At 38.3% G+C, this 15,325-nt stretch overlaps 1 protein-coding gene across 1 annotated transcript in view; it reads left to right on the plus strand.

Annotated features, from left to right (window-relative positions):
- The first annotated feature begins 4,938 nt into the window (after positions 1-4,938).
- Positions 4,939-15,325, plus strand: part of LOC107719841 (glycoprotein endo-alpha-1,2-mannosidase-like protein) — a 13,061-nt gene continuing 2,674 nt past the window's right edge. Inside the window, exons 1-2 of the mRNA XM_016527373.1 lie at positions 4,939-5,727; positions 5,893-6,002. Of these exons, the coding sequence (XP_016382859.1) occupies positions 5,223-5,727; positions 5,893-6,002 (615 nt within the window). The 5' untranslated portion in view covers positions 4,939-5,222. The remainder of the gene's footprint in view (positions 5,728-5,892; positions 6,003-15,325) is intronic.

Genomic DNA, 15,325 nt, shown 5'->3' on the forward strand with positions numbered 1-15,325 from the left:
ATTAACATGCACTTTAGTGTCTGAAAACATTGCATTCAGTTTGCACTTAAGTATACTGCTTTAAAGTTTTTTGTTTTTTTTTAAAGTATACAAAAAGGGCTGGTAATACAGTATATTAACCAGATTAATTTGACATTTTTTGATTACTGCCACTGGCTCACAATTGTGTCCGATCGGCCAGTTATTAACAGAAATGACTATTCTTTCTAGTGTTCCAAAGTGAATATTGTAAATAACCCTGTCTGTAACTCAGTAAATCTTATCTTGTGTAATATACTAAAAGGAACCCATTGATCTCTGGTTGGTGTTTTAGAGGATTAAAAAAAAGGCTTCTGTCTCTCTATAAACATCCTTCTATCTTGACAGTACAATTAATTAAAGGGGTCATATGATGCTGCTAAAAAGAACATTAAAGAGAGAGATGTTTCATCCTGTGTGCCACTGAGAAACCTTAAACCCCTAAACAGTTTGTGTGTGATGTGTGCCTTCAATTATGAATGTGTAAATGTACAAGTGTTTAATACTGTGTATATGCGTGCAGTATTTGTGCTCAAGTTAACATCATCATAGAAATGCTAAGACTCATGACTGAACACAAAACATTTATTATTAATAGTGCTTGTCATTGAAAGCGCTATATAAATAAAGGTGACTTGACTTGACTTTAAGACAGTGTGAGAAGGAGAGAGGCTGAAAGATGATTAAATGTCTTGTCAAAGTGAACACAGTGCGACTCTAGGCATCTCACAAAGCAAGGAAAAGCGTGGGCTGACTGTGCTGAATTACCCAGAATACCACACTGAGACATCTTACACAACAACCACATGTTGCTGGGAATCAAAAGTACCGACAGCACATTTATGCATCCCTTGCTCTTCTCCACTGCACAGCATAATAGCTGCATGTCCTAGAACACCAGGCGGGGGGTAAAGAGACAAGCATTGATGAGATACTTATTCTGCTCTACGGTGACTCATTTGGTTAAAGAGATGGCCCCAGAATGAGAACAGCAGCTCTGAGAAGGCTTGTCTGACTGCTTTATGATGATGAAGTCCTCTCTGAATCTGCTGCACACTGGCAGAGTTATTTCTAAATTGCTGTGCGGTAGGGCTGCACGATTAATCGAATGCGATTATCATGCGCATTTTGATAGTAAAGCCGGTTCTGTAATCAGCAGGAAATCATCATCACGTGCTTTCAGATGGAGCAGAATTTACTACACAGAGCCGTAGTTCACTGACAAGCTACGCAAAAAAAATCGCAGACGATTTTATTGCGCGGCTATAAATTTGTTATTTAAATTCTGCAATACGACACTCATTAAGTATGGGAATTCACAGGGAGTGTTATAACAACACCAGTCGACACAATTAATGAGCTACAGGACTGAAATCACTAAGCGTGTCCAACAACCTGTCGAGGTAGAAGTTGTGAGATTGGGAGGTTGTTTTTTACTCAACACAAATTAAACACAGTTATGGGATAAGTAGCACATTACTACAATTAGAAGCAGATAAATATGGGAATATAGTGTCGATGTTTGTGATAAACACAGTAAAAAGTTACAAAGAGTTTAGTTTAAACAAAATGTTACAACACACCCTGAACCTTAATTTATTCTTGTAACTTTCAGCACTTTATTATGGTATAGTTTTATATTTTTATCATCACTTTTCTCATACTTACATTACGTATTTACTCCATTATAATCTACCTGACTCTTGTCTAAAAGTATATCTGGAAAAAAAAAAAATCATTAAAAAAATGCATATTTCTAAAGCATCCTATTATTTGCATTTGTTTATTATATTTCTATACCAAACAAAGCGCATGGATCATAGCTGATGTTATGGGAGAAAATGCTTATGCTGTGCCAGTTTAGGCCAAATGCACACTACGATTGCTATTCGTTAGAGATCTGAATTGATGTATATTTTTCAAGATAATTATTACTGATCATACTTAATGTTACTGATACTGTAATTTGAGCAGGCTAACCTTTGACAGAAATCTGACCGAAGGACTGACCTTTAATCAGAACACTATACACACATGATGATTTTCACAGTCGTTTACTCTCAAACACAGCAAAATGTTAAAGTATCTGTATTTCAAAACTGCACTAATAAGCAAATGTTAACTGGATTTATATCTGCTGTAATATTTATATTATATTTATAATATGCTGTAATATAACTGCTCTAATATCTTAACATGCATGACTTTTCATAGTCAAATTAACCCCAAAAAAATGCATATTAAAATACAATATTTAAAAAACAGAGAGAGAGAGAAAACTGATGTTTTTTTCTTCTCATGTTAAATGCTGATCTATATTAACACTTATATAACGCTTTAGTATTCTAGATTAAAGCTTCACTTACCAATGATGAGCAGCCCTACAGCAGGATGGTTTTCATTTCTGCGTTCATCATGTTTGTCTTGGGCAGAACAGGTGTGTATCAGGCCATCTTCAGTGTGTGTGTGTGTGTGTGTGTGGCATTCAGTCTCTTGAACAGTTCACAGAGCGTTTGGAAACGGACTGTACCATCTTCAGCACTCTGAGGGGGGTCAGACTGGCTTATTGTGCTCAAGGCTCCACCTCCATGAGTAAAATGTAAACGGCTTCCAATGCTGTACAAATCAGAATGTGTTATATTTTGAGTTTATTGCCTCAACAAGCGGCTTTGTAAATATCACAATAACAAGTAATTATAATCTCTGAATATCACAAAAGTGATTGTTTGAGTTGTACATACCAAAATCAATGCCTCAAAATCCAACATTTAAAGGGATAGTTCATCCAAAAATGTCAATTCTGTCATCATTTACTCACTCTCAATCTGTTCCAGACCTGTATGGTTTTCTTTATTCTGCTTAACATTAAAGAAGATATTTAGAAGAATGTGCGGAACCAAACAGTCGATGGACCCCATTGACTTCCAGTTTGTTTTGTGTTTAAATGCAAAAAAAAATAAAAATAATTAAATAATCCATTATATCAAAGTTTGAGATAAATAGCACAAAAAAGTGAGTTACAGGCGTTAAAACAAAAAAGAGTAGACTACAACTATCCCCTGTGCTCCCATAACATTTCTAAAACAAAAACACTCATTTGCTGATTCCGGGCACTCTAGCCATATTTGTTAATCCTAATTTCTCACCGATTCTCACATTATGATGTTTTATAGTATTACTTACAGATTTACCTATCTTGTCAGAATTTATATGAAGAAACAACACAGCTTGTTGCCTTATTCTCCACTAGATGTCGTCGCAGGACATTAAATGTGATCAAACAACGTTTCAGACGGAAGACAGAAAGAGTTTGATCATGGATTGAGAACCTGTTGGGACAAAGAATCTCTCATAAACTATGAATTATTGGGATGAGTCCGGATCAGTTATTGCAGTATAGGTACATTGTAAGTCTGATGACAAGACAACAGATATGATTCTGCACTAAATGTACTGTAATTTCTGCGAGCTTGCCTGTGTGGGGCGGGGCTGCAGGCGAGGGGCGGAGAATTCACAGATGAGGGCGGGGTTTCGGGCGAGGGGCGGATAATTCACACACGAGGGCGGGGTTTCGGGCGAGGGGCGGAGAATTCACACATGAGAATTCTAACATGAGGGCGGGGTTGTGGACCTGGGGGAGGAGTTCGGACTTCAGAAATATAGATTTATGGCATTATTATTATTATTATTATTATTATTGTTATATAGGGTGGGTGGTAGAACCACCCAATATCAAAAAGCATGGCAATTGAAAAACAAGGTCAAAGCCCGGACAATTTAGCTATTTAAAAATCCCTACTGGATGCCTTTTTAAGGTCTGAAAAAGAGGATGTGACTGGGGAAAAAGGGCGGGTCACTCTGTCTATAATTCTAATGAGTATAAAACACCCACTGATCAGGCTGATGTGTGTCTAATTTCACATGATAAAAGGAATGGTTCCAACTAATCTGGTAAGCACGTTGTAAAAGTGTATGGTCATCATGTGAAAGCAATGTTTGAAATGTGTACTGCATATGTCATTCTGTTTCAGATACTGTTTAAAAACAGTGGGTAGTATCCTGTATGCTAAAATGCAGCAAGCAGTAGTATTCTGAGCAATACGATTCTTTTTCCATTTTGATGAATGTTCTGGCAGTAATACAAGGCGCAATTTGTGACTTTTTTATAACCATCAAACGTTTTCACTTCATATTGCATTTTTTTTTTTAATTAAAAATAACCATATTTCTTTATATAAAAACATTAAGAGGTAAACAAAAGTAAAACATACTAATGATGGAAATGCATATCATTGCATAACAATCACTGTTTTACATACTATTTAAAAAAAAAGGAAAAGTATGCAGTATTCAGTATATACTGCTCAGTATGCAGCCAGAATCACGCCATTGCGAACACAGCCAGTGTCCTTGTTTGAGCATGCGTGCATGGTGACAAACCCGCGAGACTCCACCTTCCAGTAACAAGAGATGATTTATCATGAGCACACTGGCGACAGAGGCACAGGAATCAGCCGATGCATCTGATGTGAAAGTTTTTTATACTGCGCAAAACGATTATAATACAGGTCCACGCGTGGGAGAACACGAGAGAGAAGACGGCGTTCAGTCTGCAAGTGGGAAGCAGCGCAAATGAAGCGATGGAGACGGATGTACTGGTTCATGTGATAAATGCATGATTGCATGGACGCTTTTCCCTCGAATTCAAACGGGCTTGTACGACAAATCTATGCACTGTTGAGTTAGAAATATAGCATGCTCTGTCAGGTTATGAATATGTCGTGATAATAATGCGCGCTGGTTTGTCAGGTTATTATTGTCATTGCACGTTCAGAAATTTATCAAAGCATTTTTCCCTCGAATTCAAACGGGCTTGTACGACAAATCTATGCACTGTTAGAAATATAGCATGCTCTGTCAGGTTATGAATATGTCGTGATAATAATGCGCGCTGGTTTGTCAGGTTATTATTGTCATTGCACGTTCAGAAATTTATCAAAGCATTTTTACAATTTGTTAAAGTAATAAAGATAATGGTTTCCTGATAAGGACCAAGCGACCAGTCCAGAGTGCCAAATGCAAGTCTCATAGAGGGCAAACTGGAATTGGAGATGGAAGAAATGCATTTCACAACCCACTTTTGGAGGCCTCGATCATACTAACCTCAGTCTGAACTGCCGTTTCCAGCACCACGGACAGCGACCATGAACAGGTTACGCAGAAAAGCGTGTGTGGCTCTTCTATTGTTCACTTTGTTCATTTTTGGTACTATGATGGGCCTACGAACCCTCAAACCCACTGATGGCTTCTCGGATCTTGCTCCAGGAATGGAGTTGATGCCTTTGATTGGAGAGCGAATGGACCAGAGACCCAATCAAGTAGTTGAATCAGCAGGTCAAAATGGTGGTGGGGGCAGTGACACCAAGATAGTGTTTTCCAACTCCGGTCCCGACCACAACATATTCTATGACATTCACATCTTCTATTATTTATGGTATGGCTCGCCACAGATGGACGGTAGTTATATACACTGGGACCATGTACTGGTACCACACTGGGACCCCAAAATAGCTGCCAGTCACCCAAAAGGACGACACAATCCTCCAGACGACATTGCGTCCAGTTATTACCCTGAACTGGGACCCTACAGCTCCAGAGATCCAGATGTCATTGAATCCCACATGGCACAAATCGAAGCGGCGGCTGCAGGTTTTATGGCCAAGATACAATTTGATGAATTGTGCTTGTCATTTATTATATTTATGTTTCTTTGGCTATTATAGTACAATGTAGATGGTCGTTTATAATTTTAAAAAGCCTTAAAAGAGACAAAATGTTGCTTGTAGAACAATGTATTTCCACTTTTGATGCCAGGTGTGGTGGTCCTGTCCTGGTACCCTCCTGATGTGGCAGATGAACATGGCAAACCCACAGAGGATGTAGTGCCAGCTGTAATGGATGCTGCCCATAGACACAGTATCAAGGTAACTGGTGAGAGATCCATAAAACTTATCTGCTTACACAAACACTTGGTTTATGGAGTTTTTTTCTGATGTATTTGTTTTAAACACTGTCAGAAAAAATGTGCACAGTATGTACCTTTAGGGGTAAAGCTGCTTGGCACCCAGGCAGCACCTTTAAATGGACAACTTTGTATCTTATCTACTCTGAAAAGGTGTATATTAGTAGCTTAGAGTTGGGGTTCCCAAACAGTTTGGTCAGCCACACCCCTTAGATGTAAAAGAACATTGCTAAGTTATTATTTCTCTGATGTTGGTTGATGCTTTCTCGGATGTTGTCACATAACATACAAGTAAACAGAGTAAGTAATGCTAGTGTTTTATGTTGTTTATTTATATATAACATTACTTACTTCCTTACACCTTATATTATAGGAAAATGTTTCATATTGTTTCTGTCGGAAACATACTGTTATGAACATAGCGCACATTGTGTTACAAAATGTTCATTAAACTCACGGCACTTGCAAAGATGGGTTTGTCAAAGACGCATTAACTGTAAACTGAGCTGCTCTCAAAACATAGTATTACAAGCTGCCTGTGTGTAAACTATACAGCTACTTTTTAACTTTATAGCTACTTCTTTAGATTCCGATCTTTTATTTGATAATTGCGATTTTAAAAGATATATTGCTATTTCAGTTTTATCGATTATTTATAAAGCCTCAAGATGCAAAGATGTCCCTTTAAGATGCCCCAGTGACACATTGATGTACCCCTAAATATACCCTTTTTGTATTTTTTTTTTTTTTGTGAGAGAAGGTATATCTGAGCTTATATTTACATTTCAGGACAATTTAGTGACCCTAACCTGATACCTTAAACCTAAAGTGTTCACCTTGAACGGTAAAGGTGAATGGTAAACATAACTTCCACACCAAGTATGTGCCTATTTATTAATATAACAAATATATAGCCTATGTTGTAAGACTTCATATAAAGACCTCTGTTATGTATTGCAGTTTTCACATTACATCACCCATATGGTGTATAAATGTCAGGAAATAAGCCTAATATTACATCTTATTTTGTATCTTATCAGTGTCCTTATAAAGGAAGTAAATATGATTTTACATATGATCATTCCTTGTAATATCCCCTTTACAAATTCAACAAGATCTATGAGTTACTAAAAATAGTAGATAGGCACTATAAGCACTAAAAATGGTTTTCAGTTTTGTTGTAACAGCTGAATCGTTTGTGCTTTTGTAGATGAGCCACTGATTGTAATTTCTTGAGCTTGCCTAGTGGTTGCAAAAGTCTCTGTTTACTGCCTATAGCTGTGTTCACCATTTCTGCCTGATGTTACTGGGCCTTTTTGTCCATCATGTTTTGTAAGCCCAGAATCTCCTGGTGTCTAGAGAAGCTAGTCGGGAACACCATGCCTGTGATTATTGTCATGTTGTTGTCAGTGTGTGAGTTGTGTCATGGAATGGTTGAATTTTAGCTGTAACATTGGGACTCTTCGTTTTTAAATAGCTTCATCAGTACAGTATGTCTTTTATCTGTAAAGTAATTTGCAAAACGTCATGCTGTTTCCTAAAGACCTTGACCTGCTCAACTGCTCTGTTTTGGGTAAACAAAGCACACAACATTCTGTGGCACAGATGTAGTTTTAAGTCTTGAAATACACAAGGGGCTGTATTGCAAGGCGACTGCAAAATCTTTGAACAAAATATATGAATTAGTTTGGAAACAGAAAGCAATAACAGTCATTTGTACTCATTCATGAATGCTCCCAGTGGCTGCTTGAGCAGTGGGATGGAATGAAGCGTATCTCTTCACTGCATGTGCTTCGTTTCCATCAGAATTTATAGTGTTGGAGTCTGGGCTTTATGTTTGACAATGATGATGACAATTCTCACAACCACACTGAGCTCTTCTACAATCCCAAGTGCCATTGTACATCCTTTTGGTGAGGTCCTTTCTCAAAAACATAATTTTTATTTGTCCTTTTTTTATATATAATGTGTCTCAAAAGACAAGTGTCTTGCTGATTAACACAGTTTACATGTTCTGGCAAACCATGTCCAATTTGCACTCCACTTGTGGCTGCACATTCATGCTAGTAGAACGTTTGGTGGCCAGTATGTCTCAACATGGTTCTGGACATTTCAACAATTTCACTGTCATTAGCTACAACTCATGATTCAGGTTCTACCCACAATTTGAGCAAGACTGGGTAAAATATTTACTTTTTAGTAGAGCCCGACCGATATATCGTTTTGCTGATATTATCAGCCGATATGAGCCTGTCGCAGATATATCGTATCGGCGAATATGCCGCCGATATGAAATTTTTTTTACAGAACATACAACGCAGATTAAATGCTTCTGAACTTAGTTTGTCCAACAGAGTGCGCTCCATTGTTTGCTACTGGTGACTCAGGTCAGTGTAGAGATGCGCGGATGAGCTCAAACTTCACCCGAGTCCACCCACCCGCACCTATATTTGATCATCACATTACAATGATTCTAATTCTTAGTTTTGCATGATGATATGATGAATGCATGTTTAATTTTTAATAGGAGATTCAGTGACGTTAGAGATGATCTATGCATCACGGCATGCGTCTGCGGCGCATACGGCTCCACGGCCACTCAGTCAATGCTGGTGTTTATACCGGCCGCGCCACGGCCCAGAACTCATGCTTATCACATCAGTCACATCACATTTCCTAACTGGGTCTCTACACTGGACGCGAGCGGCGCGACGATACAATAGAACCCATTATAATCAGTGATGTTGTCTACACTGGATGTGGTGTGATACGACACGACAAATCCTGACAGTAAACTGATGCCTCGTTCTATTTATGACGTACTGACACAAAGTTCAAATGATTTTCAACGGTCGCTTTGTTTGTTCTGTTGCGTCCTGTTGAGTTTGTCAGACTCAACGTATCAGATTGAAAAGTTAGCATATTTCTGCAGTCCAATAGACGGCAGTGCGGTGGTGGCTTGAGTCTGTTGAATGATGATTTAACGTTACGTTGTCACCTAGTTGGAGAGACTCGATGCTAAAGTAAATAAACCACAATGTCTCCGTCTTTTACTTTCACAATTAGCTTATCATATTCGTTTGCTACATAGGGCCCTGTGATTTCCGCGATGCAGAAAACATGGACGGAATCGCGGAATCCATTCATAAAAACGGAATTTACTGTATAATGCAGAATTTCATGGAATTTGTCATATTTTTGATGAATAAATAAAAAACAGTTAAGTACACTTAAATCAAATCACGATATAGACTAGTGTCTGTGAATATTAAACTGCAAAAAGACTATTTAAATACGAATACTCATGTTCTGCATGTTCATTCGATTACCAGAAAATACACAACACAGAATTGGTGAAAAAATGCATTATTATTATTTATTAATTTTAGATGTTTACATTTGGAAAAGCTGTGCTTCCTGCATAAACCTGCCCCTGTTGGATTGGCAGTAGCTTGTATAGCCTACACATAAAGAATATCGGCTGATATATCGATATCGGTCTTTTTTACTCCCTTATATCGGTATCGGCCCCCAAAAAACCCATATCGGTCGGGCTCTACTTTTTAGTTATCCATACCCAGCACTAATTTCAGTCCTTTAACATTTTTTGACTTAATGGAACAAGACTGAAGCCAATTCACAGAATATAAAATTAAGGACTGAGAGTTACACGGGTTTTAATGCTAAAAATCATCTTTTACTTTTTGCCAAATGCATTATTTTTTTCCTCAACATTCTCGTTGCTAATGTTGCTAACAGACTTAATCACAAATTACATATATACAGTGGGTACGGAAAGTATTCAGACCCCCTTAAATTTTTCACTCTTTGTTATATTGCAGCCATTTGCTAAAATCATTTAAGTTAATTTTTTTTCCTCATTAATGTACACACAGCACCCCATATTGACAGAAAAACACAGAATTGTTGAAATTTTTGCAGATTTATTAAAAAAGAAAAACTGAAATATAACATGGTCCTAAGTATTCAGACCCTCTGCTCAGTATTTAGTAGAAGCACCCTCTTGATCTAATACAGCCATGAGTCTTTTTGGGAAAGATACAACAAGTTTTTCACACCTGGATTTGGCGATCCTCTGCCATTCCTCCTTGCAGATCCACTCCAGTTCTGTCAGGTTGGATCCTTTGCCGAGATAATCCATCCACCTCACTTTGCATAGTAAGAAATATATTTTTTTCATCATTGGTGCAGGTGTTCTTCTTAAAAGCAAATGAGATGCATTCTTTTTTTATATAATTTTATAATGTAAGACTAGACAAGATTGTTTCTGAGCAAGGTTGCAGTTCTTACCGCAGATGTGCAGGGGTGTGAAGTAACGAATTACAAATACTCACGTTACAGTAATTAAGTAGTTTTTATCAGTAATTGTACTTTTTTGAGTAGTTTAAAAATTGTGTACCTTTACTTTTACTTGAGTACATTTTAAGTGATGTATTGGTACTTTTACTCCGCTATTTTCCTCCGTTTGTAGTTGTTACATGCTTATTTTAATTTCATTTTTATCCATCAACGTGATTGGAGAGAGAGTAATAGGTCTCGTGACTTTCCTCAAATCAAATTGTGCATAGAAAACTTTAACCGCCAACTGTTTATCATGGCTGCTGGAAGCGCATTCTTCAAGCATCAATTCAGTCGCATCTTCCTCTAACTTAATATGTTAAGGTAAATTTCGGATTTCTGCTTACTAAATGATTTGTATATATGCTTGCCTATCTACACAGCCTGAAATTTGGTGTGAGGTTGCGGGTATTGCATACAGTGTAAACTCCCGCAAGTGCCACATTCGGTAAATTCCCACTCACTTATGAGACGCGCGATCTGCGCTGCCTCGTCTCTCTCTCTCTCGTCAATTGCGGTGTACAGTGTTTATTATGAGGGGGTAGAATCCACAGCTCAGTACTCACTACTCAATACTCATGAGTACTTTTAAATAGGCTACTCTTTTAACTCTTACTCAAGTAGTTTTTTGGACAAGTACTTTTACTCTACTCACACTACATTTTTTGGAAGGTAATGGTACTTTTACTTGAGTATATTTTTTCAGTACTCTTTCCACCACTGGAGATGTGTGAGATTTTCCATGTTACCAATCAGCTAATCAGCAAACGTAATTTTGCAACTTATTGTAACTTGGAAATTGAACTTGAAAGCAGGTTATTACTTGCATTGTAACAAAATATTGAGTTTGAAATTCCAACAAACAGGAAAATAGTGTTGTGAACCCACATCTGTCTTTGCGAGGCTGAGCTGAAGGTGTTGCCTCGTCCCGGCTGAGAGGTCAGAAAGGCTGACAGAGCTAAATGCTGAAACTTTGAGGTTGTCAAGATGGCCGTACTTGTATGATCGAGTCTAATGTGTTGTGAACCACTGAACCCTGAGGCACCCCGATGGTCAATTGATGTGACTTAGACACCTTGCCTTCCAGAAAACCTTGAAGAACATGTCCATGGATATCATATTTGATCATACCATATCATGCTGTGGATATCATATTTGAGTGTGTATTATGACCTAGGGGTAATCTGCTAGTTTGTTGATTTATTTTTTGTTCTATGTGCTGTGATTTTCCTTTTTTGAGAAAGGCTGTGCAGTCTAGTTTCTTAACCAGCCCACACTGTAGCATTGATTTACAATTGTTTCTTTGGCATTTCTGCTTTATCTTGGTGTCACACATTTAGCTGTAAGGGCACAGCAAAGCTTATAGCCTGAGTGAGTGGATTGACGTCATGCCAGTGCTTATACAACAACCACTGTATCTTCATAACTGTGCTCAAGGCCGTGCCTCATTCTGTACAGACACGTTCAGCCGTTGAAATGAAAGAGGATTTATTACTACTTTAGTCTTTTTGAGTTTTTCTAAACATGTTTAAAACTTTCCAACCACCAAAGCACTACATTTTCTCTTAAATAGAAATGTTAATCTCATTTGCATTTCATGTTTAAAACATTTTTTTAAAGAGACATTTTGTGCTTGGCTGTTAGATGGCAGTTCAAAAGTGATTTCAGAAGGGAATTGGCACCTCTGATTTGCAAAAATGTGTTAAAGCAAATTCACAATTCAACAGAACATGTTCCCCGCCACATAGCATGAATAATGAGACGAAAGGCAGAGAAAGAGTCTTGAGACAGGCATCACAAATCAGATTTATTTTTTAATTTTTTGCTATATCCGACTCAAATCTCTTTAGACTGATGAAGAGCTTTTAAGCTTGTCACCTGTGGTGAGAACATAAATATTTTTCTGCATTTGGAGCTGTGGTGTGCCAACTTTGATCTTTCTTTATGCAACATTTTAAGGTTGAGCACCCACATTGAGCTCTTGGCCTGTTGGACGTGTGCACTTCAGGTGTAATTCTTTGTAAATACAGTAATGGCACCATCATTTTGTTCTTATGCATCTTATGAGCGTGTCACCTTTGTGAGTTGTAACAATGAACATGGCCAGAGGATTTTTTTTTTTCTTTCCATCCTCTTTTTCTACACTGACTCTACCATTACATGTCATGACTATAGCAATAGGTGTAGTTGTAACCAGTTATTGACTACACTGGCGGTCAGTCCTCAAGAAACAGAGGGCCAATGGATCATTTCAGGTGTTGAGCACCTGCAATTTGTGTTATCAGCAACCTCCTTCTCAAAAGACTGGTGTAGTGCAGATGTCCATGTCCAAAGTGTCTGATGTCAAACTGACCATGACAGACAGAGCTGCGTCGCTAAATGCAGGTTGCCATGGAAACAGTTTATGAAGACCTTCTGGATTGGCGGTGTGGAAAATGGTGGGTGTTTGTGCTTGGCTTTTCTCATTCAAGGCCCTAAGGGCTTTGCAGTTCAATCAGCCTTGTGCATGTCGCCGTCACTGAAGTGGAGAGGGTCTGTCTCCTCTGAGTATTCAACATGACACGTCTGTGTCTTAAGCTACCATGTTTCTGGGACTTTGAGAAAGTCATCTGTCAGCCACCTTACAAAGGTGTTGCAGCAGAATAGAGCAATATGATCAGTAGCTCTGATACATGGGTAATGAAGTTGTTATTCACAGATAATCTTCGGCTCCAGTGCACTGTGAACTTGAGAACTGTTGTAGACAGAAATAGGGTAACACTTTAGTTTAGGGACCAGTACTCTTTCCACCACTGGAGATGTGTGAGATTTTCCATGTTACCAATCAGCTAATCAGCAAACGTAATTTTGCAACTTATTGTAACTTGGAAATTGAACTTGAAAGCAGGTTATTACTTGCATTGTAACAAAATATTGAGTTTGAAATTCCAACAAACAGGAAAATAGTGTTGTGAACCCACATCTGTCTTTGCGAGGCTGAGCTGAAGGTGTTGCCTCGTCCCGGCTGAGAGGTCAGAAAGGCTGACAGAGCTAAATGCTGAAACTTTGAGGTTGTCAAGATGGCCGTACTTGTATGATCGAGTCTAATGTGTTGTGAACCACTGAACCCTGAGGCACCCCGATGGTCAATTGATGTTACTTAGACACCTTGCCTTCCAGAAAACCTTGAAGAACATGTCCATGGATATCATATTTGATCATACCATATCATGCTGTGGATATCATATTTGAGTGTGTATTATGACCTAGGGGTAATCTGCTAGTTTGTTGATTTATTTTTTGTTCTATGTGCTGTGATTTTCCTTTTTTGAGAAAGGCTGTGCAGTCTAGTTTCTTAACCAGCCCACACTGTAGCATTGATTTACAATTGTTTCTTTGGCATTTCTGCTTTATCTTGGTGTCACACATTTAGCTGTAAGGGCACAGCAAAGCTTATAGCCTGAGTGAGTGGATTGACGTCATGCCAGTGCTTATACAACCACTGTATCTTCATAACTGTGCTCAAGGCCGTGCCTCATTCTGTACAGACACGTTCAGCCGTTGAAATGAAAGAGGATTTATTACTACTTTAGTCTTTTTGAGTTTTTCTAAACATGTTTAAAACTTTCCAACCACCAAAGCACTACATTTTCTCTTAAATAGAAATGTTAATCTAATTTGCATTTCATGTTTAAAACATTTTTTTAAAGAGACATTTTGTGCTTGGCTGTTAGATGGCAGTTCAAAAGTGATTTCAGAAGGGAATTGGCACCTCTGATTTGCAAAAATGTGTTAAAGCAAATTCACAATTCAACAGAACATGTTCCCCGCCACATAGCATGAATAATGAGACGAAAGGCAGAGAAAGAGTCTTGAGACAGGCATCACAAATCAGATTTATTTTTTTATTTTTTGCTATATCCGACTCAAATCTCTTTAGACTGATGAAGAGCTTTTAAGCTTGTCACCTGTGGTGAGAACATAAATATTTTTCTGCATTTGGAGCTGTGGTGTGCCAACTTTGATCTTTCTTTATGCAACATTTTAAGGTTGAGCACCCACATTGAGCTCTTGGCCTGTTGGACGTGTGCACTTCAGGTGTAATTCTTTGTAAATACAGTAATGGCACCATCATTTTGTTCTTATGCATCTTATGAGCGTGTCACCTTTGTGAGTTGTAACAATGAACATGGCCAGAGGATTTTTTTTTTTCTTTCCATCCTCTTTTTCTACACTGACTCTACCATTACATGTCATGACTATAGCAATAGGTGTAGTTGTAACCAGTTATTGACTACACTGGCGGTCAGTCCTCAAGAAACAGAGGGCCAATGGATCATTTCAGGTGTTGAGCACCTGCAATTTGTGTTATCAGCAACCTCCTTCTCAAAAGACTGGTGTAGTGCAGATGTCCATGTCCAAAGTGTCTGATGTCAAACTGACCATGACAGACAGAGCTGCGTCGCTAAATGCAGGTTGCCATGGAAACAGTTTATGAAGACCTTCTGGATTGGCGGTGTGGAAAATGGTGGGTGTTTGTGCTTGGCTTTTCTCATTCAAGGCCCTAAGGGCTTTGCAGTTCAATCAGCCTTGTGCATGTCGCCGTCACTGAAGTGGAGAGGGTCTGTCTCCTCTGAGTATTCAACATGACACGTCTGTGTCTTAAGCTACCATGTTTCTGGGACTTTGAGAAAGTCATCTGTCAGCCACCTTACAAAGGTGTTGCAGCAGAATAGAGCAATATGATCAGTAGCTCTGATACATGGGTAATGAAGTTGTTATTCACAGATAATCTTCGGCTCCAGTGCACTGTGAACTTGAGAACTGTTGTAGACAGAAATAGGGTAACACTTTAGTTTAGGGACCAGTTCTCACAACGCATGCATGTTGGCTGTTTATTAATACTTATATATATATATATATATATATATATATATATATATATAT

The sequence above is a fragment of the Sinocyclocheilus rhinocerous genome, unplaced genomic scaffold (assembly GCF_001515625.1).
Source record: "Sinocyclocheilus rhinocerous isolate Xijiao unplaced genomic scaffold, SAMN03320098_v1.1 scaffold1563, whole genome shotgun sequence".
Taxonomy (NCBI): domain Eukaryota; kingdom Metazoa; phylum Chordata; class Actinopteri; order Cypriniformes; family Cyprinidae; genus Sinocyclocheilus; species Sinocyclocheilus rhinocerous.